General features: G+C 34.7%; 2 protein-coding genes and 1 long non-coding RNA gene across 6 annotated transcripts; 2 read left to right on the top strand and 1 right to left on the bottom strand.

Annotated features, from left to right (window-relative positions):
• On the top strand, window positions 378-1,710 carry LOC107622846 (immediate early response 3-interacting protein 1). 4 transcript variants are annotated; one of them, XM_021113588.1, is made up of 3 exons: window positions 378-417; window positions 508-578; window positions 1,117-1,710. In XM_021113588.1, exon 3 carries the CDS (start codon window positions 1,126-1,128, stop codon window positions 1,357-1,359), a length of 234 nt encoding a protein of 77 aa, XP_020969247.1. In that variant the 5' UTR covers window positions 378-417; window positions 508-578; window positions 1,117-1,125; the 3' UTR covers window positions 1,360-1,710. The 4 variants fall into 4 exon arrangements, with proteins under 4 accessions (XP_020969247.1, XP_020969249.1, XP_020969248.1 ...); XM_021113590.1 differs by having other exon boundaries at window positions 389-417; window positions 1,122-1,710; XM_021113589.1 differs by lacking the exon at window positions 378-417 and having other exon boundaries at window positions 424-571.
• LOC110267908 lies at window positions 15,462-16,637 on the top strand. The gene is made up of 3 exons (XR_002355879.1): window positions 15,462-15,633; window positions 16,018-16,247; window positions 16,628-16,637. It is a non-coding gene; the product is annotated as an uncharacterized LOC110267908 (long non-coding RNA).
• LOC107622845 (proline transporter 1) lies at window positions 16,996-20,035 on the bottom strand. Its single transcript, XM_016324889.2, has 7 exons — window positions 19,679-20,035; window positions 19,225-19,449; window positions 19,043-19,137; window positions 18,627-18,816; window positions 18,274-18,398; window positions 17,973-18,188; window positions 16,996-17,543 (listed from the first exon to the last, which is right to left on the bottom strand). Exons 1-7 carry the CDS (start codon window positions 19,773-19,775, stop codon window positions 17,166-17,168), a joined length of 1,326 nt encoding a protein of 441 aa, XP_016180375.1. The 5' UTR covers window positions 19,776-20,035; the 3' UTR covers window positions 16,996-17,165.

Here is a 20,119-nt window from a genome sequence, read left to right as displayed (position 1 = left end):
TATTTACAATTTTATTATTATATTTACAATTTTATATTATTCATGTATTATTATTATTTAATAAATATTTTATATTCAAAATGTTATTTATTTATTTATTTTAACTAACCTATAATTCTATTTTTTATTGTTATGTTATTGCTGGCTTTTTAAGATATTTTTGAAATTTGTTATATCATTGTTGATTATTTAAAATTCGATGTTGAGACTTGTTATATGTATTTAACTTTTTTAATTTATAAAACAACATATCTAATCCAATCCAAACCGATTGAAATTGGATCGGATCCAATCCAAACCGCATCGTAAATAAAATTAGTGTTCGGATCGGATGAATTTTTAACTCAAAACCGATCCAATACGGCGAACACCCTATTAAGTAGTAACTAGAGAATAAGGAGAATGGGATAGCAAACGGTGCGTTTGTTTCGAGGAGTTCTCTTTCTTTTCTTTCCAAGTTTTCCATGGATATGAAACGAATGATCATGATCTCCCAGTGACGGTGTCTGTGTCCGTGTGTAACCCCTTTCCCTCCACTGTCCACTCCTCACGGAAGCTACCCGCCGTTCCGGTACCAGGTTAACTCTTGCGCTCTAATGTTCTTTCATTTTTCACTTATTTCTCTCTTATGTTTCTCCCTACTTTATTTTAGCTGTATCTTCAATTGTTTGCACTGAAATTCGTAGATTCTATGCCCAAAGTCTAATTCAGGATATTCTTTTCTTTTTGGTGAAGTTTATGAGACTTTTGTTGGTGTATTCCTAAGTTTGATGATATTTAATTAGAAGATAATTTCATAATCTGTTATTTGGATTTTTGATGTCCTCCAAGTGTTTGTAACTTTGCTAGTGAGATTTTGGTTCTACAAAATGCAATTTTTTTTTATAAATGGCACTATTTGCTATTAGTTGTCCGTGTCTACAATGCAAGCTTACCAAATTTTGAGACTAAACTCTACAAAATTTGAACCCTGAAACTGAACTTGTAAACTTGTAATTTCAATTTGGGAAAAAGTTTATGAGGTAACTTAAGAATTTGTTAACTTCACTACAGTGTGTTATGTTTAATGGATTGGATGAGTTCTATCTCTTATGGTGATATATTTCTTGTTTTCAGTGTAGGGAGATGGGTTTGTGGACACTACTAGAGGGGTTCTTGCTCCTTGCAAATGCACTGGCAATAATAAATGAGGACCGGTTTCTTGCACCGAGAGGGTGGGGCTTCTCAGATTTCTCAGTTAGGAGGACAAAGTCCTTGAAAGGCCAGATTATAGGTCTCATTCATGCAAGTCAGTACTTGAGAGTTCCTCTCATACTTCTCAACACCATCTTCATTATTGTAAAGTTTCTGTCTGGATGATGATGATGATGATAAGCAAGTTGCGATTATGGCTGATCCAAACATTATATATATATATATATATATATATTTGGGGTTTAATTTGTTGAGTTTAAATGCTATGCTCTGTACATGTGTGTCATCCGATTAGATGCTTGTGTTTCTAAGACTCAAGATAGTGGTTGAGTTAAACATTTCATCTTATGCTCACTCTTAAGATCAAACCTGCTTTCTGAAAATTATTTTTTTGTAAAGCCCCCAACTAACAGGGAAAGACTTGATTGATGTTACAATTTTTCTATATGTTATGTAATACATTCGTGTACACTTTAAACAAAGTTTAATTTGCAGTTTCAGTGATTATTTCTTTTATGCTCTCCTTCAGTTTAGTGATTGGTCATCATAATTAACTGTATAATAACTCATTGAATGTGCCTTGATTTAGATGCATGTTATCTGAATTTGTATAGATGTATAATTTTGGATTAAGCATGTAAGTCAATGGCTATGATGAGCCCGAGTGGTTAGAACAATGCAGACTTTGTCTCTCAACTTCCTTTCCCAGATGAGTAGATATATATAGTGTGGTAATAGTGGAAATAGCATGGCGTTTTAAACTGGATCTGTTTCTTAAATGGTTGCAGGTTCTAGATCTTTAATTAGAGATTTCAGCGAAGCATTATAGGCAACTAGTTTACCAAATTCTACTTTAGAAATGCCTATCAATGTATGTCTTTGTATTATTTTCATCCACACAATTATGAAATACAAAAGCTTGCGGAGTTTAGGCCGACTAATTTAATACAGACATACAGAATTTTGAAAGTGAAAACAGCTTATACAGAATATCACTCTCAAAATAAGCCTCTAAGGCAAAAGTAAATACAAAAGGGAGAGTACTAATCAAAATAACCAAGATGACAACAAAATATAAAAAGATCATCCGCTCTGCTACCATCAAGCAACTCATTGAGGTGGGTTGCAACCTGTATCTGAAAAACAACAACGTATGGAATGAGAACCGGAAGTTCTCAGTATGGTAACAATACCCAGTAATGTAAGATGTAAGACCCTGGGACGTCAGAGGCAATCCTAGAGCTTTATACCTAACAGATATCCAAACTTAACAACAAAATAAATAACTTAAAACGTAAATAATAAACAAGGTATCTAATCTTAGGGGATTTTTAACTAAAACCAGTCGCCGCTTTTCCACAGCCTTTACCACACTACCTTCCGTGCGATCCTATCGCCACCGCCTACCTAACCGCCTCAGCACCAGACAATCACAGATAATGCAAGCAAATAAAGCACAGATAGTTTTCATATATAGCAAGTAACTCAAGAAGCAAGTAAGCATGTTATACAATTAGGCAAACTCAAGTAATCAAAGCAAACAAGCATATAAGAGATGCATATGATGAATGTCTATCCTATTGGCTCGTGATATCACTTGTCGGTCCATAACTGCCAACCCGACATATCCTTTCGGATGTAGCTTTTCTGCCACGCCTACGAATATAGTGCCGGGCACACTCTATTGACCCACGGATATGGTACCGGGCACACTATTCACCCACGGATATAGTGCCGGGCACATTCGCATGCGTAACCCAAGGATATAGTGCCTGGCACACTCTTGCAGCAGAAAAAGTTATCAATCGTAATTCATTCCCAGGGACATAATACCCTGCACATTATCATGCTTAACCCAAGGATATAGTGCTTAGCACACTCTCCACATTCAACAAGATCATCATTTCTTGCTGAGTTCTCATGGTACTTAACTCAAGGATATAGTGCCTGGCACACTCTCAACATTCAACAGGTTCAGCATTCTTTTCTGAGTCTTCAATTCATCGTAACCATCATCAACTTTCCATTCCAAACTCATTAGTTTATCAGTTTTTCAATTCATATACCATTCATCTTTCGCACTCCACCAAACCCATCCTCAGTACACCAGAAACCTAGGCCTCTGTTCTCTAACTTTTCAAAATAATACCAAATCAAACCTCCTTGGACTTTTCTCATATTTCAATACCCGAAGATAGCCCAAGGGTCTTAAAATGGTGTCACAGAAGCTTACAAGTTGGTTGGGAAGGTGAAATAGTTGAAAACAAATTTAAGTTTGAGAAACAGGGCGTGCGTACGCAAAGGGGTGTGCGTGCTCACGCCCAAAGAGATTTTTAAAAAGTGCGCGTACGCATAGGGGTGTGCGTACGTTCAGGTACAAATTTTCAAAATTCTGTTCACTCACACAAGGCGTGCTAGCACCCCCAACAGACTAGCCTTCCCAACGTGTGCGTGCGCACAGGTCGTGCTAGTGCTCTCAACAGCAGGCCTTTCCTTGCTTGTGCGTATGCACAAGGCTGTGCGTGCGCACAGGTTTAAAAATTTACAGAGTTGTGCGTGCGCACAAGGCTGTGTGTGCGCACATACCAGAAATCACAAAATTTTGCAACTTTGCAGAATTTCAGATTTTGACACCAAACTTTGAATGATCATAACTTCCTATACAAAAATCCAAATTTTACAAACTTTATATCAATTTGAAGATTTTTTCAATGAACTTTAATTATAAACAAAATTCAACAAATTTCGAAAATTGAGGCACAAGTTATGACCTGTCAAAGTTCACTAAAAATCAGTTTTTACCAAATTCCACAAATTCCTCAATTCCTTGCAACACACAACCAACACCAAAATAAAACCATTCCAAACTCCAGTTTACATCATAACTCACCCTTTTTGTCACTTTCCACCATGTGTCACTACCAATCCATAATTTTCAATTCAATCACAATCTATACTCATAATCATCATCAACTAACAATAACCTCAACAACCAAAACAACTCCTCATCAAACCCAGTAATCATCACCAAACAATATTTAACATTAACCAAATCCATCATGAAACTCATCAACACCAACCACACAATTTAAAACCACAAGATCATCTTCAACACATATCATCACACATCAAAATCATTAGTCAACAACATCCAAAATCATCATAAGGATTCATAATTCTCCTCATTCACCACTAACATTTTCACACCTCATCATCAATCATCAATAATACTAATAACTCTCAACAACTATAATAATTCTCAACATTCATCCTCAACCAAACCATCATCAAGCATGCATTTTTATACAATTAATCATACAATCACATCTTTCAACTTATCTTAAGGCCAACTAGCCTAAGTGTCCGTTGATATTACATATTACATAGAGGAGACCGAAACCATACCTTGGTCACTTCCCAAAATGCACACCGCACCAAGATTGGAGTCCAACAAGCTTTCATCTCACCAACAAGCCACCAAAGTTCAAACTAACATCATATATATATATATCAAAATCAAAATCTAAGACACACAAAACAACTAAACACAAGGATTTAGTGAAACCTTACCTTACCCAATGAGATTAGGGGTAAAATTCAACAATTACCCGTTACTAGAGATCACCTAAACAAGCAAAATCACAAAATCTACTCAAAACCATAACCCAAAAATGCAGAATTCTAGGGCAGAAAACTGGGGATTGGGACGCAATTTTTTATCAGGTTTGTTTAGATAGAATTGAAAAGCTCGACGAGAGCTTTGCGTGGCCGCAAACGGCTCGTCAATCGGAGGTTCGTAGCTCAAGTTATGGCTCCCGGAAGGTGGATGTTAATAGTAACATCGCCTCTTCTCCTCTCTTCTCTCAAATCGCGCCCCTCTCTCTTGTGATGGAAAATGAGCTGAAATGCTCATTTAATGAGCATATATATGTTGGGCCTTGGGCCCGATTCGGACCCGGTACAACTCGTTAGCGTTTTTGGTCTGTTTGGCCCACTTTGGGCCAAAACCTTTAAGATTAGTGTCCGATTTTCAATTCTAAATTATTTTTATCCTTTCAAAATAATAAACCAAATTTTCAAAATCTTATTTGTCCAAAATACACGGTACTGGACAGACTAGAGCCGGTACTGCCAGCTTAAGCACCAATACACATTTTTACAAAAATATTTCGAAAAAGATACATTTTCCAACTCAGAAAAATTCATCGAAATCGAATTTCACCTTTCTATTTTCAAATTAAAACTTTTAAATTTTGAATCTATTCCGAGCACTAAAAATTACTTTATTAAAACGGTTTTGCGTGAAAAACTCTGGTTCTTACATGGGCACTGTTACCATGCTGAGAACCTCTAGTTCTCACCCCATACATGTTTTGTGATTTTCAGGTGCAGGATGTGAGGCACCTCGTTGAGACTTGATGGAAGCTTCTGATAGCGAAGATCTTTGTGCTTTTTGGGCTTTATTTTGGCTATATGTATATATGTAGATACTTACTCTCTCCATTTTTATATACATGCTGTATTAGCTTCCTCTTGGAGGTTATTTTGGAGAAACAGGTTCTGTAAACTGTATTCTGAATTTATTTTGGGTTCTCTCATATATACATGTATATATACTTATGTGCTATGCCTGGTGTAACTTCACAAACCGAGTCTTGAGCTTTTCTATTTGTATCTTAGAACTCTTTAGTTTATAACCATGTTAGCCTACTTTTACATAGCTTCGTGCACGTTGTCGCTTCGTGAGTGTTGCGCTTTTCGAATTAATGATTTTGCTTTACCCTTTTTTTCAAAGGCTCCTAGTTAAAAATCTTTTTTCACTATTACTATATATATACTCGTAATACTTCACCACCTCTGTCTTAAGACTTAAGCATAAGGCTCTATGTAGTAGGGTGTTACACCACCTATAAAACAAATGGATAATAAGAATGACACGAACCCAAAATTACACGTTTAACACGTCACAGATGACAACAATAAAGTTAATCCAAAATTTCTCATCAAATCAGTTCAAAATTAAAAAAAAAGGAAAAGTCTAGGGGCCAGCACTTTTTTAACAATCTGGCCAGCACTTAACCATCAAAAGAAAAGTGAGTGATCTCCTACCATTAGATGTAATCTCACACCATTAAAATTACTATTGATGACCTATTAATGGATTACAAAACACAAAACTTGCTGGCCTCCTAGCACTCCTCTTAAAAAAAATAAACTTTCTTTTTTTAACCCAAGCAGCAATATATTTTTATTCATAAGAAAAAATCTCTAAGAAAACCAAAGCTAAAGTCAATTATACACAAGAAAATAATACAGATCTCTCATGGCATTAATTTCTTTTTTCTCAGGTTATGATAATGATACAAATCTGAAGAGATCACACAAACAATTAAAATCAAGACCTTTACCAAAGTAGAGGCCTTACCGTCTCAGCCCTTCCAATCCTCGCAAAGAGTATTGTCCAACAAACCAATGCATTAAACAAACAAATAACAATTAAAAAAATTAGAAATAAAACAAGAAACATTTCTGTTAGACACCTAGCGAGTGCCATTTTATTTCAGTGAGATAAACTTACATTCGACCATTGTCAACACCTTTCAATTATCTCAATGAAGATTTCTCTGAGATCTTTCTTCACATTCCTTCTATGAAGACACTGTTCTTGCAATCTTGCCCCATCTTAAATCTGTCACTCCTCATCATCTGTAGCCAACAACAAACATTAAAAAAATATATGAACATCATGCTCAGAAATGAAAGAACAAACAGCAATAACAAATTTCGAAAATACTTAAATTAAATGAACCCAAAAATCTTACATACATACTCTATCACAGATAATAAAACAGTAAATTTAATCCAAAATTTCTCATCAAATCAGTTCAGAATTCAACGAAACTAAACTTCCTTTTTTTCTTAACCTAAGCAGCAATATATTTTTATTTTAAAAAAAAATAATCCTTAAAGAAACCAAAGTTAAAGTTAATTATACACAAGATAATGATATAGATCTGTCATGACACCAATCTCTTTTATTCTCAGGTTATTATAATGATACAGATCCGAAAAAATCACACAAACAGTTCAAATCAAGACCTTTACCAAGTAGAAGCCTTACCGTCTCAGCCCTTCCAATCCTCGAAAAGTATATCATCCAAAATGAGAACTCCCATGAATATGATAAATAAGATTAATCCTAAGAATAAAACATGGACTCTTAAGGTTAGGGTGATTAGGCTTTGGATTATTCCCAATTTCAGTGGTCAGCTCCTCTCAAATTCTATAGAATTGATTTTAATTGATGAATATATGGGTTCTTGTGTTTCAAGCATGCCTCATTTAATATATTATTGTCTAATCTTATTTTTTTTAAATGTATTGTTACTAGGTTGATTTAAGATGTTTTCTTTGTTGTGTTTGTAACTTATAAACATGTGAAATTTAGCATATGTTGTGTCCTTATCTCATTCCCACTTTAATCTACTCCTGGATTTATTTGTTTGTTTTGGAAACATTATTTGTATTTAATGTTTAGCTCTTTGTAGTTTATCTTCTATTTTGTAGTTAGAGATCTATTTTTTTCTGACTGTTATATCATTTGATGTGTGTGAATTATACATTTTTTCCTTGGTCGATGATGTCAAATTTGCTATAAATTGTCTTGTGTATTGGTAGGGGTGTAAGATACAAGCTACTGTTCGGAGGCTTATGATTCATAGGTTGAAAGAACTTTTGTCCGAGAGTCAAGTATATGTGATGAAGCTCTTCTCTATTATTCCAAATCAAGGATCATATAGGGTCACTAAGACTGCGTTTGTTTCTGAGAACAGGACAGGACAAGACACTGAAAACAGGACAAGATAAGACACTGAAGGACAAAGACACAAAATTTTGTGTTCTTTTATTCTGTTTGATAATAAACTAGAATAAATTATAAAAATTCAATTTATTCTCATTTTTTCATTCAAAAAATTTGAGATGAAAAATATAATAATAAAAAATATAATTATGAAAAATTAATAAGAATAATGAAAGAAAAATGAAAAATAAGTTATGTCCCTTGTTAGTGTCCTCATGTCCTTCCTATCAGGATGGACACAAAATATACTAATTCAGTATCTCTAGACACATTGTCTCTGTCCATATCTCCTCTTTCAAACACGATTTTATGTTTCTGCGTCCCTGTCTCAATGTCTTGTGTCTGTAAACAAACGCAGCCTAAGTATTAATCCAAATATTTGATTCCATAGTTTAGGTTAATTATTACGTGTAAATAGGATTTTATCTCTGTAGTTGCATTATTTCTTAATAATAGATTTTTTCTTATATTTTGATTTTGTGATTCTGAATAATTATCTATACGGTTGTTAAGTCACCTGCAAAATTATATTACTCATATTACCTTTTTTTAAAACCATTAAAGTTATTGCTTTACCATTTTATTTTGGGAAATGATTCATTGTGCCATAAGTTGATCTACTGAGATTCATGATTATTTTGAAAATTTAAATATAGTTGGAAATTAACAAAAAGAAAAAAAGGAAAAAAAAAGAAAAGAGTATCTGTCGACTGTCAGTACCCTTAAAAATTCATGCTTTTTAAATCTTAATGTAGAGCTAGACCAGAGTGTTATAATGCTATTAGAAATTTGCATTTCTTACACAAAGTGTATTCTTGATTTTTTGGAATTGTTACCTGAGTTGACTTTCTTCTTTTTAGTGCTATTTTATAACTTTATACTTCTTCAATTTTATGTGTGTGGGTAGGATAGATATGTTTAGGACTAGTGGTATAAGGTCAAGTGATTTATTGAATTTGATAGGTTGAAAAAAATTTAGAAATCCATCAAGAGTCATTTTTGAAATACTACCTTTTTATTTTTTAAATGGTATATTAAAAATCGATTATATTTTGTGCATTCTAATAGCTGTGGAGTATTCATCCAAGCGTCACTTTCACAATATTTAGGAATTAAGAATAGAAGAGAAAGCAAAAAATAAAAAATAAAAGGTAAAGCAAAAAGCAAGGTTTTTTTCTGAAATAAATTAAAAAAAATATTTATTTTCAGAAACACGTTATTTGAACTTTAATTTCACAGTTTTTTTTGGGAGATTTAGGACAAGTTTGCCACACCCTCGGCGAACTCCATAATATTAATAGAGTTTGCCTCACCCGGCGAACTTCATATAAATTATGAAGTTCACCGCTTCTCTAGTGAACTTCACTTCAAATACTCAAAAATAATGGGCGTACTTAAATTTTTAAGCTTCACAATGGACAATGGCAACCATTATCATCGTCTCCAGATTACATAGGAGTACAAAAGAGTACATAAGAATAAGTCATATTTTTGTTGGGAAAACAATAGTTTTTTTAATTTATAATTGAAAAAAATCTTTGTTAAATATGATTTATTATCGTGTATCTGTATATTTCTGGAGACGATGATAATGGTTGTCATTGCCGTCAGCAATGTTGAAGATGCCATTACCATTTGTCGAGGGTTTGGCAAACTCATCATAAACAAAAAAAACGCATTCTGGAAATTAAAGTTCAAATAAGATGCTTTTGGAAATAATATTTTTTTAATTATTTCAAAAAAATAAACTTTTGTAAAATAACATTTTTTATCTAAAAAATAAATTATTTTAACACGATAAATCAAAGAATTTTGTTTATATACATAAATTATATTAAAGTTCAAATAAGATGCTTTTAAATTATATTTGTTGTTGAATAATTTATGAAGTTGAATTAGATACAATGTATTATGAGGCAGAATCTCTTTAGCCAATTCTAAGAAGTGCTATGGTATCTTCACATTCAAAGTAAATGTTTTAAAAAGCAAGAATAGAAAGAATGAGTATAAATTTAGTCCTAATTGAAAAAGTTTCTGTAAACTATGAGGAATTAAGAAAGGATACTTATGTATTTTGGGTAATGGTAGAATAAATAAATTTTTTATTTTTAATTAAAAAATTGAACAATAAAAATATTTTTATTAATGTAAAAAGGATTTTTATTTAAATTAAATAAATATAGTATTTACGAAAATAAATAAACGTTGAAGTAATTACAAAAATGCATCCTCAGTCACATCTCGAATGCACAGACCCCGTTCTATGATAGGGCGTCTGCGAGTCATATCACGATTGTATCCGTGATATAAACATGAGCATATATCGGATACACTGCATCCGAGATACGCTCGTTTTGTGATTGGGATTAGTGCATCCGAGATAAACGTAGATTCCTGATGCCCCCCTCTGTATCCGAGATATAGTCAAGATTATAATTAGAGTCTTAGCATCCAAGATATGTGTATTATGGTATAGATGTCTTTGCACCCAAGATATCTTGTAGAATAAGTTTATTTATAGAGACCATCCTAATACCTCTCCTTACACAATTCACAAACCATTCTTCTCTTTCTCTTCTTTCTGTTTTGTTCTGATGGAGAATAATCAATTCTTCTTTGTGGTGGTTTATCCCAATGGGATAGTCAGACACGGTAATGAAGGAGTGATTTTTGAGTCTGACAAGACTGTCATGTTGCGCACTTACCGGGTTGATAGCTTGGATGCGCTAAAGACGGTCATGCTGAGCAATATGGGGACAGTAGAAAAAAAAGAGGTTGGGCGAGTTGCATATAGATCTCTGAAGGCGCTTTAGAATGGTGGATTTACCAACCAATTATTTTGGATTGATAAGGATCAGCATGTGAGGGTAATGTTCGACGTACATGCACGGCTGATGTCGCAACATGTGATGGAATTGTATGCTGCAGTCCGTGACGTAGTTGTTAGTGGTGAGCCGTCTCCTTCGACTACTGAAGTTGTATCGCTCGAGGCAACATCGATCTACTATGCTCAGCCTCATGATAGTACCGATGAGGACAACAGTGAGGGCAATTCAAACTATGTTATCGAGTGCAGGTCGTCAAGCGATACAGCTTTCGAAGTTGAGTTTGTACCGAAGACTCCCAGCGGTGGTATTGGTAGGTTTCTGCTGCCTCCCCCTTTGGCCATTCCTCGACTGTCGGATGTTCTTATCCATTATCAAACATTGAACTTGGATGCAATGTAGCCAGACGATCTTTTGAACGCTGGTGACGGGAGGATTACAACACGGATGGTAGAGCCAAATATTATTCAGTCTATTGATGTGTCCTTCGTGTAAAATCTGATTAATTAATGAATAATTAACCCACAAATTAAAATTTATTCTATAAATTAGAAACATGATTTTTATGGTTTAATATGATAGAAAAAATTTAAACGAAAATTTCGACACTAATTTTAAAGAATTTGGCCCAAGATTGAGCCAAACGGGACAAACCGAACCCGTATTGGGCCCTTGGCCCAACCCAAACCCATTAAAACAAAAGAGCACAGCTCTTCTTCCCCTTCCCTTAAGCTAAACACGCTGGGAATTATTCAAGGGTGGAGGAAGAAGGAGCAAACCCTTGGTTTGATTCAAAGTGCCATAACTTTTGATCCGAAGCTCCGATCGCCGCACCGTTTGTGGTACGTGACCACGGCGTCGAGCTCTGCAAAGCCCACAAGGTTGTGTAAGAGGTAAGCCACATTTTCCTTCCAATTTTCTCAACCCTTGATTTCGAAATTATTGGGTAAAAAGTGTTGAGATTTTGAGCTCCTTGATATTATAGGATCCAATTAGCTTGAGGGGAAGGCTTAATCTTGCCTCTTTGATCCTTGGGTATGGAAAGGATTCTCAATCCTAGTGAAATACTTGATTTGTTGTGTTTGGATATTGAGTTTGTATGTGTGGGTGTATATTATATGTATTAGGTAAAATATATATGTAAGTGGATTGAAGCTTGATGAAGATTTTGGGAGCTTGAAGTGGAATGCAAGCTAGAAATCTGTTTTTAGAGGTGTTGAGGCCTTGGAAGCTTGAGGAAAAGTGAATTGGGAGTGTTCCGAGTTTGAGCGGGAAATCAACCAAGGTATGGTTTCGGTTTCTCGTATCTAAAATATAATGTGTCGTGAAAACTTAGGCTAGTGACCGTAAGATAGGAATTGAATTGTTGATTGGTTGGGATGGATTATTATGTATGTGGTTATTGGTTTTTGGGATTGTGATCGGTGCTATTGTGAATGATATGTCTAACTTGGTATATGAGATTGATAAATGATAATGATGGTATTTTTGAGATGCGAATGTTGTTGAGGATTTAGGATTGGTTGGTATTTATGAATTTTGGCTAATTAAAGTTATTGTTGGTACTATATTGGTAGTGAAGTTGATATTGTGTTTGATATGAGTAATTGATTATGTATGTTGTATATTGTTTGAATTTGAATTATTGAGTTGAGATTGATGGAAGAGGAGAATTGGAAGTTGTGGAGTGAATAAGGAGGTTGAAAATATGAATTTGGTGTGCTTGAGGCTGTCATGGCAAGATTTGGTTTGGTTTTAAAAGGTTTGAAGTGTGTATGTTTTGAAAGTTGAGGTTTGCGGATTTTAATGAAAACTCTTGATTTTTGGCCAATTTTGGTGGAGCATAAATTAGTCTCTGAACCTCCGATTTCTATCAAACTTATTTAGAAAGAAAATTTGGTTCGAGATGTTTACACTGTTCAAAGAACGGGGGAAAAATATTTTAAAACGAGAAAGTTATGCGTATTCAAAGATTGGTGTGCAAAACAAAAAAATTCTGGACTTAGTAGCTTTTTTGAGATTTATGTTAAGCATGCGTACTCGAGAAACACACGCGACGCGAGCAGTCCATTAAGATTGGAACACTTGCGTACACAAGCAAGGGAGTCACGTACGCGACCACCCATTTTTAGTCGTGTGCGTAAGCACGGCAGGGGTGTGCGTACGCACAGCCCTTGTTTTTCTGCATTATGAATTTTTGTGTTTTTAAACCATCCCTCTAGCTTGAAAACCCTTTTAACACTTGTTTAAAGCCTGAAAGATGAATTTTTGAGTAGTAAAGTATGCTTAGCAGTGTGAGAAAGGCAACTTGATGAAGAAAGGGGTAAAGTAAATGAGCATGAATGAAGAAGTGCTGGAAGGTTATATATGCTTTGAGCGGTGGCTAAGTTCATGATGTTTAATGATGTGATTATGAATGAATAAATGAATGAATGTAAGTGACATGAATGAAGAATTATTACTGAAATCTGATTGATGATTAAATGATTATGATTAATTGAGGAAGCGTAAAAATATTAGGCAGTATGCCGGAGATGCATATATGATTAATGAATGAATGTGGTAAATGAATCATGATGGAAAATGTTGAATGTGAGTATGCTTGTATTTTTCTCTCTGGTTGTAAGGGTGACAGGGCATTGATACCCTCTAATGGTGACAGGGCACAGATACTCTCTAATGGTGATAGGGCACGGATTCCCTTTAATGGTATTAAGGAGCAACAGAGAGATTGTGCCCGGGTTAGCTACCGAACACATCGGGTTGGATTGATAACCGACATATGAGACTCATCAGCCACTAGGACAGGCATGCATCATATGTATCTATATGTTTGTTTGGTGTGTTCTATTTGAAATGCTTAATTGATTGCATAACTAGTTGCTACTTGTTTAATTGTTGTATCTGCTTTCTACTTGTGATTTTCTTGTCTGTAATAATTGTGTTTGTAACAACTGGTTCTGGTGGCGGTTGGGAGGTTTGGAGGAGTTGGAAAGGGGAGTTTTAGATAGACCGAAGACCCTTAGCTATTTGCCTCTTACTTTCATGGTTTAGATATGTTTATAAGCTTTAACTTTATGTTGGTAGGATTGCCTTCGACTTTCCCAAGACATTATATGTTAGATATGTGGACACTGTAACCATGCTGAGAACTTTCGATTCTCACCCATGCGAATTTTATGGTTTTCATATGCAGAACGTGAGGATCTTCGTTGAGGCATGCTGGAAGCTTCTGATTTAGCGAAGAATCTTATCTCTCGGGGTTTTATTTTGGCCATATGTATTTACATAGATACTTATTATCTCCACTATATATACTATATGAGCTCCTCTTAGAGATTAATTTGGAGAAACAGATTTTGTAACTCTGTATTTTAGGTTTCTTTTGGGTTTTCTATATATATATATATATATATATATACGTGTTAGTTTATCTTTTACCTTGCTTCACTTACGTTATCGCGTTCGGGAGTGTTGCGCTTTTCAATTTTACGAATTTGTTTTACCCTTTTTCTTTAAAGGCTCCTAGTTAAAAATCTTCTTCACTATATATATATACATATTACATTTCACTTTTAGAGGTCGTAATGTCTCACCACCTCTATCTTATGACTTAAGCATAAGGCTCCATGTGGTAGGTGTTACACTTCGCAGATATATTGTCCGGGGGCCATATCTTGTGAAGGAACTCAATTTCACACGTCCAGAAACTCACAAATTTGAAAAAAATGGTTTTAATCCACATTCTTCCTGAATGTTGTGACTTATATACGCAATTGCGCGTATCTCGGATGCTGAGCCCCCATCCTAGCTATTTGCATTTTTCTCGGATGCACTAACCTCAATCACGAAACGAGCGTATCTCGAATGCAATGTATTCGATATATGTTCATGTTCATATCAAGGTTGCATTTAAGATATGACTCGTAAATACCCTATCATAGAACGGGATCTGTGCATTCGAGATGTGGTCATTTTCGATAATAATCCTCAGCATTCGAGATGTGACTTTGGATATATTTTTGTAATTACTTCAATGTTTATGTATTTTCGTAAATACAATATTTATTTAATTTAAATAAAAAAATCTTAAAAAATGACAATCTAAGGACCGAAGAAAAAAAGTCAAAACAGAAAGAGATAAGTATAATTTTGATATTTAAGGTATATAGGTCAAAAAATTTTTTTTATACATCTATCTTTTTTTTATACAAAATTGTTCTTAAGATTTAACTTAATTTTAAGAGAAAAGGACAAATAGGTCTCTGACCTTTTGTCCTGCGGATATTTTTGTCCCTAACAATTGAAAAATATTTTTAAGTCCATGATCTTCACAAAATTTGGACGGATCAGTCCTTGACGGAGACATTTGGACGGATCAGTCCCTAACAGAGGCATTTGGACAGAGGGACTGATCCGTCCGAATTTTATGAAGGTCAGGGACTTAAAAGTATTTTTCAATGGTCAGAAACGAAAATATTCGCGGTACAAAAGGTCAGGAACCTATTTGTGCTTTGCTCTAATTTTAAAATCATTCTTCTTACCTAAATTTTAATTTTTATTATTAAATTATNGCCTTGCCGTCACGCCTTGCCGCCACGCCTTGCCGCCGCGGTCGAAGAGCTCGCGAAGAGAGAGAGAGAAAATCCACGACCAAGGAGAGGAAGAGGGGTGTCTCGTCGCCGTCGCGCTCTGCCACTGTCGCCGCTTCCGCCGGTGCTGCTGACCTCGCCGCCGCTGGTCCTCCCTAGGGTTCCGATTCTGTTTCTAATTTGTTTTTATTCTGATTTGTTCTGGTTCTGCTTTTGATTGTTCTTCTGCTTCTGATTCTGATGATTTCATTATTTTTGTGCTTCTGATTCTGATTCTGTTTCTTTGATTTTATTGTTGTTGTGCTTCTGATTTAATTATTCTGCTTCTGATTTAATTTTGTTTCTGATTGTTCTTCTGTTTCTGATTTTTCTACTTTTGATTCTGATTCTATTTATGCTTCTATTTCTAATTATATTTTTTATGTTTATTACATTAATTTTGTTTCTGATTCTTGCTTCTTTTTCTAATTATATTTTTTATGTTTATTACATTAATTTTGTTTCTGATTTTATTCTTGTTGTTGCTGGTGCTGTGACGAGGAAGAAAGAAAAAGAAGAGATGCTGTTGTTGTGATGGAGAAGAAAAAAAAAAGAATAATATAAATAAGATATTTTGGTGAAAAAGAATAAGGGTATTTTGGTCGAAAAGATGATTTTGTTCAGCCTATAATTTATTGACGAAAATCGTACTTAACCCAAACATAAAAAGATAAATGTTCAACAGGTATTCTGGTAGTTACTAACTAGAGAATGAGGAGAATGGCACAGCAAACGGTGCGTTTGTTTCGAATTATTCTCTTTCTTTTCTTTCCAAGTTTTCCATGGATATGAAACGAATGAACATGATCTCTCTTCTTTCATGTTTCACTTATTTCTCTCTTTATGTTTCTCCCTACTTTATTTTAGCTGTATCTTCAATTGTTTGCACTGAAATTCGTAGATTATAAGCTCAAGTCTAATTTCAGGATATTCTTTTTTTTTTTTGGTAAAGTTTATGAGACTTTTTGTTGGTGCATTCTTAAGTTTGATGAGAAGATAATTTCATAATCTGTTATTTGGATTTTTGATGTCCTCCAAGTGTTTGTAACTTTGCTAGTGAGATTTTGGTTCTACAAAATGCAATTTTTTTTATAAATGGCACTATTTGCTATTAGTTGTCCGTGTCTACAATGCAAGCTTACCAAATTTTGAGACTAAACTCTACAGCATGGCGTTTTAAACTGGATCTGTTTCTTAAATGGTTGCAGGTTCTAGATCTTTAATTAGAGATTTCAGCGAAGCATTATAGGCAACCTAGTTTACCAAATTCTACTTTAGAAATGCCTATCAATGTATGTCTTTGTATTATTTTCATCCACACAATTATGTTCTTTACCATACATCTATAGGAAGAAATGTATGACATTGTATATTCAATTTTTTTAAGAAGTTACATATCGATTATCACCTTTTCCTTTAAATTTTCATTTTTTTTTTGTAAACATCTTGCCTACTTAATTGTTGGAATTTGATCTTACTGATGCTGCTAAAGTAACTGTCATCTCTCCTGATATGCTCAATTCATTATTAAATCTTAACTCTCAACTCTCCAGATATTTTCATTTCATTTCATTTTGTTTAGCAAGCTTAGAACTTGTACTAAGCAAAACTGGTACACTGGATGAAAGACTACAGAAAAAAAAAAGGACTAAATCATAAATCAGCAAAAAGATGGTATGTTTTGGAGTCTACGGAGATAAGCCGTACGGCCGAAACTGTTGCTACAAGAGACATGATGCTAAAGAAAACAATGTTGAGCCAGTGCCAAAGCTGTTGCATGGATGATTGTTTGTCCTTCTTTGCCGTTAGGTACATATGGTTTGCAAGAATAAATGTGAGTGGGAATGTGCTTATTGCACCTGTGAGGCTCATGAAATCTCCAAGAAATGGTAGCAGAGCAGATACAAATGTATTGAAGGTGAGGTAGCCACCTCTTAGTAAAATCCTGAATGTTAAGTTCTTAATTTGTAGGGCACTTCCGGTGATCCCATATTTGGTGTCCGCATACTCATACATAGGACTAGCAAATATCTAGCAGAAGTGAAAATAGAGGATCATTAGGACACTCAAACAATTCGAGTAAACCAAATTTCATCTCTGACCAAAAACACAAGCTAATAAAGGGTGTGTTTGGTTTGCGCTTTTATTTTCGATTTTTTCATATTTTTAGAATTTTGTGAAGAAAAAAGTAAACAGAGGCAAAAACAGAAAATATGATATTATTGTTTTTACTGTTTTCTCTTTTCTCTTCACAAAATCTTGAAATCGAAACTATTGAAAATGAAAATGCAAACTAAACACATCGTAGTTTCTCAAGATTTGAAAGCCCCATTGATCTTTCTTTAACCAGTGAGAGACAACTTTGTTTTCCTTAAATTGTAAGATATGATTTTGGCCTGTATTATTTATCAGGGTTAAAACAATTGATAATAGCAGAAGTTCAAGTTTAGATGTAAGTACATGCAATGCAATGACTGATTGAAGAAAAGCTGTAATGTTAGCTACAGCTTTAACCCAAACAGGACCATTCACATTGTTCAGCAAATATGCTGATGTGGAATTTCCATAAGCCCAGTAACCTGTAAACGTAACCAGGTACAATGGAAGAACACCAACTGTGAACTGAAAATACAGGGCTTTCATCATGTTCGTCACAACTGGCTGCTTAATTGTTGCCTGTCATATACATCAATCAATTTATGTTGTGCATCAGTATCTGTGTACATTAAATATGTTTTAAAAACATGTAAGTGTATGAGACCTGTATTTCGGGAAGCATGCCAGTGTTATATGCGAACACGAGATTAGCGCTTGCTCCGATGATCGAAAATATTTTACCGGCGCCATCGCCCGGAATACTGAAATCTCTAGGTGGTGCATTCAATCCTGATGTTAATAACAATCATCTTGTTTAATGAACAGTTAAAAAAAATAGTGTCTTCAACTTAATGCATGAAAATTTTCAACTCAGTTCGGATAGAGATGCAAGATTTGTATTCACATGAATACCAAGCTGGCAATAAGACAAGCGGTGCAAGGGTGGAGGGGTATGTGTTAACTTGGTGGACAAAAAAAAAGGGGACACATAACATAATAGCAGAAATGAAATATTACCATCTTTAAGGGACAGCACAAATGCTATAACAATATAAGCTAGACTCAAGAGAGTTGAAAAACCCAGCCAAACTCCAAGAGCTGAAAGAGTAGGGATTCCAAAGGCAAACATTGCACACACAAAGCCAGCTATGGCAATAAAATATGGAAGTTTCATTGTGTGATCATCCCAAAATAGAAGATAAGTAGCCTGCACCACATTGAACATATAAAAATAAAAAAAGAATTCACGAAAAAAACCCTCTGGAAATACCAAAAAAAAAAAAATTCAATTACCAAATTAACCAATACATGTTTATTTTTATATTTTAATGTGTTTTGTACGAAATTTTTTGTATGCATGTAACAGAATGGCTAGAGATACACACTATCTGAAGAAACATATTCTAAACTGAGGAAGAGATTGAATTTGTTACTTTCAAGGCTGAACCGGCCAAAATGATATAGCCAGTATTGATCATGAAAAGATTGACGTATTGTAGAGCCCATGTAAGAGTATACGCCCATCTTCCTGCGGTAAGAAAGAGATGAAACATGAGAGAAAAAGAAATATTTGCATGTTATTGGAAAACATTTGTAGAAGATGAGTATTTGTTACCGTATATGAATCCAGCAAGATCTCTACATCTGATGTGCCTTCTCCCCCCATACTCATGGAGCATAGCAACAAGAGCATTTGCATAGAGCGAAATCATGGTGGCCAGGATTAGACCAACCACGCCACCAACCCAACCAAGCGGCACCATGATGGTGCCGGAATATCCCAGCACATAAGCGCTGTTGATTCCGGTGGTTAGGACAAAAGCCACTTGAAACCATGAATCTGCCACCCAACAAATTCCAGAGGAAAAACAAAATCATGTATTTACCGAAGTTCACAAAGTTCCAATTTCAATTGCACCTGAAGTGCCAGCTATATTGGGTTACAAATTGCATGTTTAATTATGTCTCAATCTGCAATATTTATGATAGATAAGCATCATTCAAGAAAAAATCTGCAATGCAAAGGGTACGGTAGCAAGCAAATATAAGCAAAAGCGGTTATTACTAACCGCTACTAATCTGGTGCGCGGTTTCCGGTGCTTTAACGTTGCCTTTACCATCCTTGTGATTTTCATGTTCACTATCGTTCCTTCCCACGTTAGGCATTGCAACGGCTAAATTGCATAAGAAGATAGCAACACAATCACGCTGAGCTCCTCCTCGGTAACCTTTTTTATATTACAAAACATTCAATTCCAACCAGCCAATCACTTTTCCCCAATTTAGAATCACCTCCTTTTTCCTCTCTGACCAGTGACCACCCTTCTTTTTGCGTATCTTCTCTCTTCTTTTTTTTTTTCAAAGTTGAGTGCTTGTATTGATGAAATGACCAAAACAGCCTTAGCAATGTCATTACCAAGCATAGAATTTTGAAGAAAAAGAAAGGGTATTCCCAAATGCAATCACAAAAGATTGCTAAAGAATAGACTAAAGAAATAGAGAGAAAAAAG

Source organism: Arachis ipaensis, chromosome B10 (assembly GCF_000816755.2).
Source record: "Arachis ipaensis cultivar K30076 chromosome B10, Araip1.1, whole genome shotgun sequence".
NCBI classification, from domain to species: Eukaryota; Viridiplantae; Streptophyta; class Magnoliopsida; order Fabales; family Fabaceae; genus Arachis; species Arachis ipaensis.
Note: the sequence above shows the minus strand (reverse complement) of the source record. Positions and strands in the feature narration are given on the sequence as shown.

Bases quoted from the DNA above. Each gene is read 5' to 3' on its own strand.
- LOC107622846 (XM_021113588.1), top strand. From the start codon at position 1,126: ATGGGTTTGTGGACACTACTAGAGGGGTTCTTGCTCCTTGCAAATGCA.
- LOC107622845 (XM_016324889.2), bottom strand. From the start codon at position 19,775: ATGCCTAACGTGGGAAGGAACGATAGTGAACATGAAAATCACAAGGAT. The intron at 18,817-19,042 runs GTAACAAATTCA...AATGTGGTGCAG, and splicing joins TGGCCGGTTCAGCCTTGAAA to GCTACTTATCTTCTATTTTG. The intron at 17,544-17,972 runs GTACTTACATCT...CACTTCTGCTAG, and splicing joins AATCAGTCATTGCATTGCAT to ATATTTGCTAGTCCTATGTA.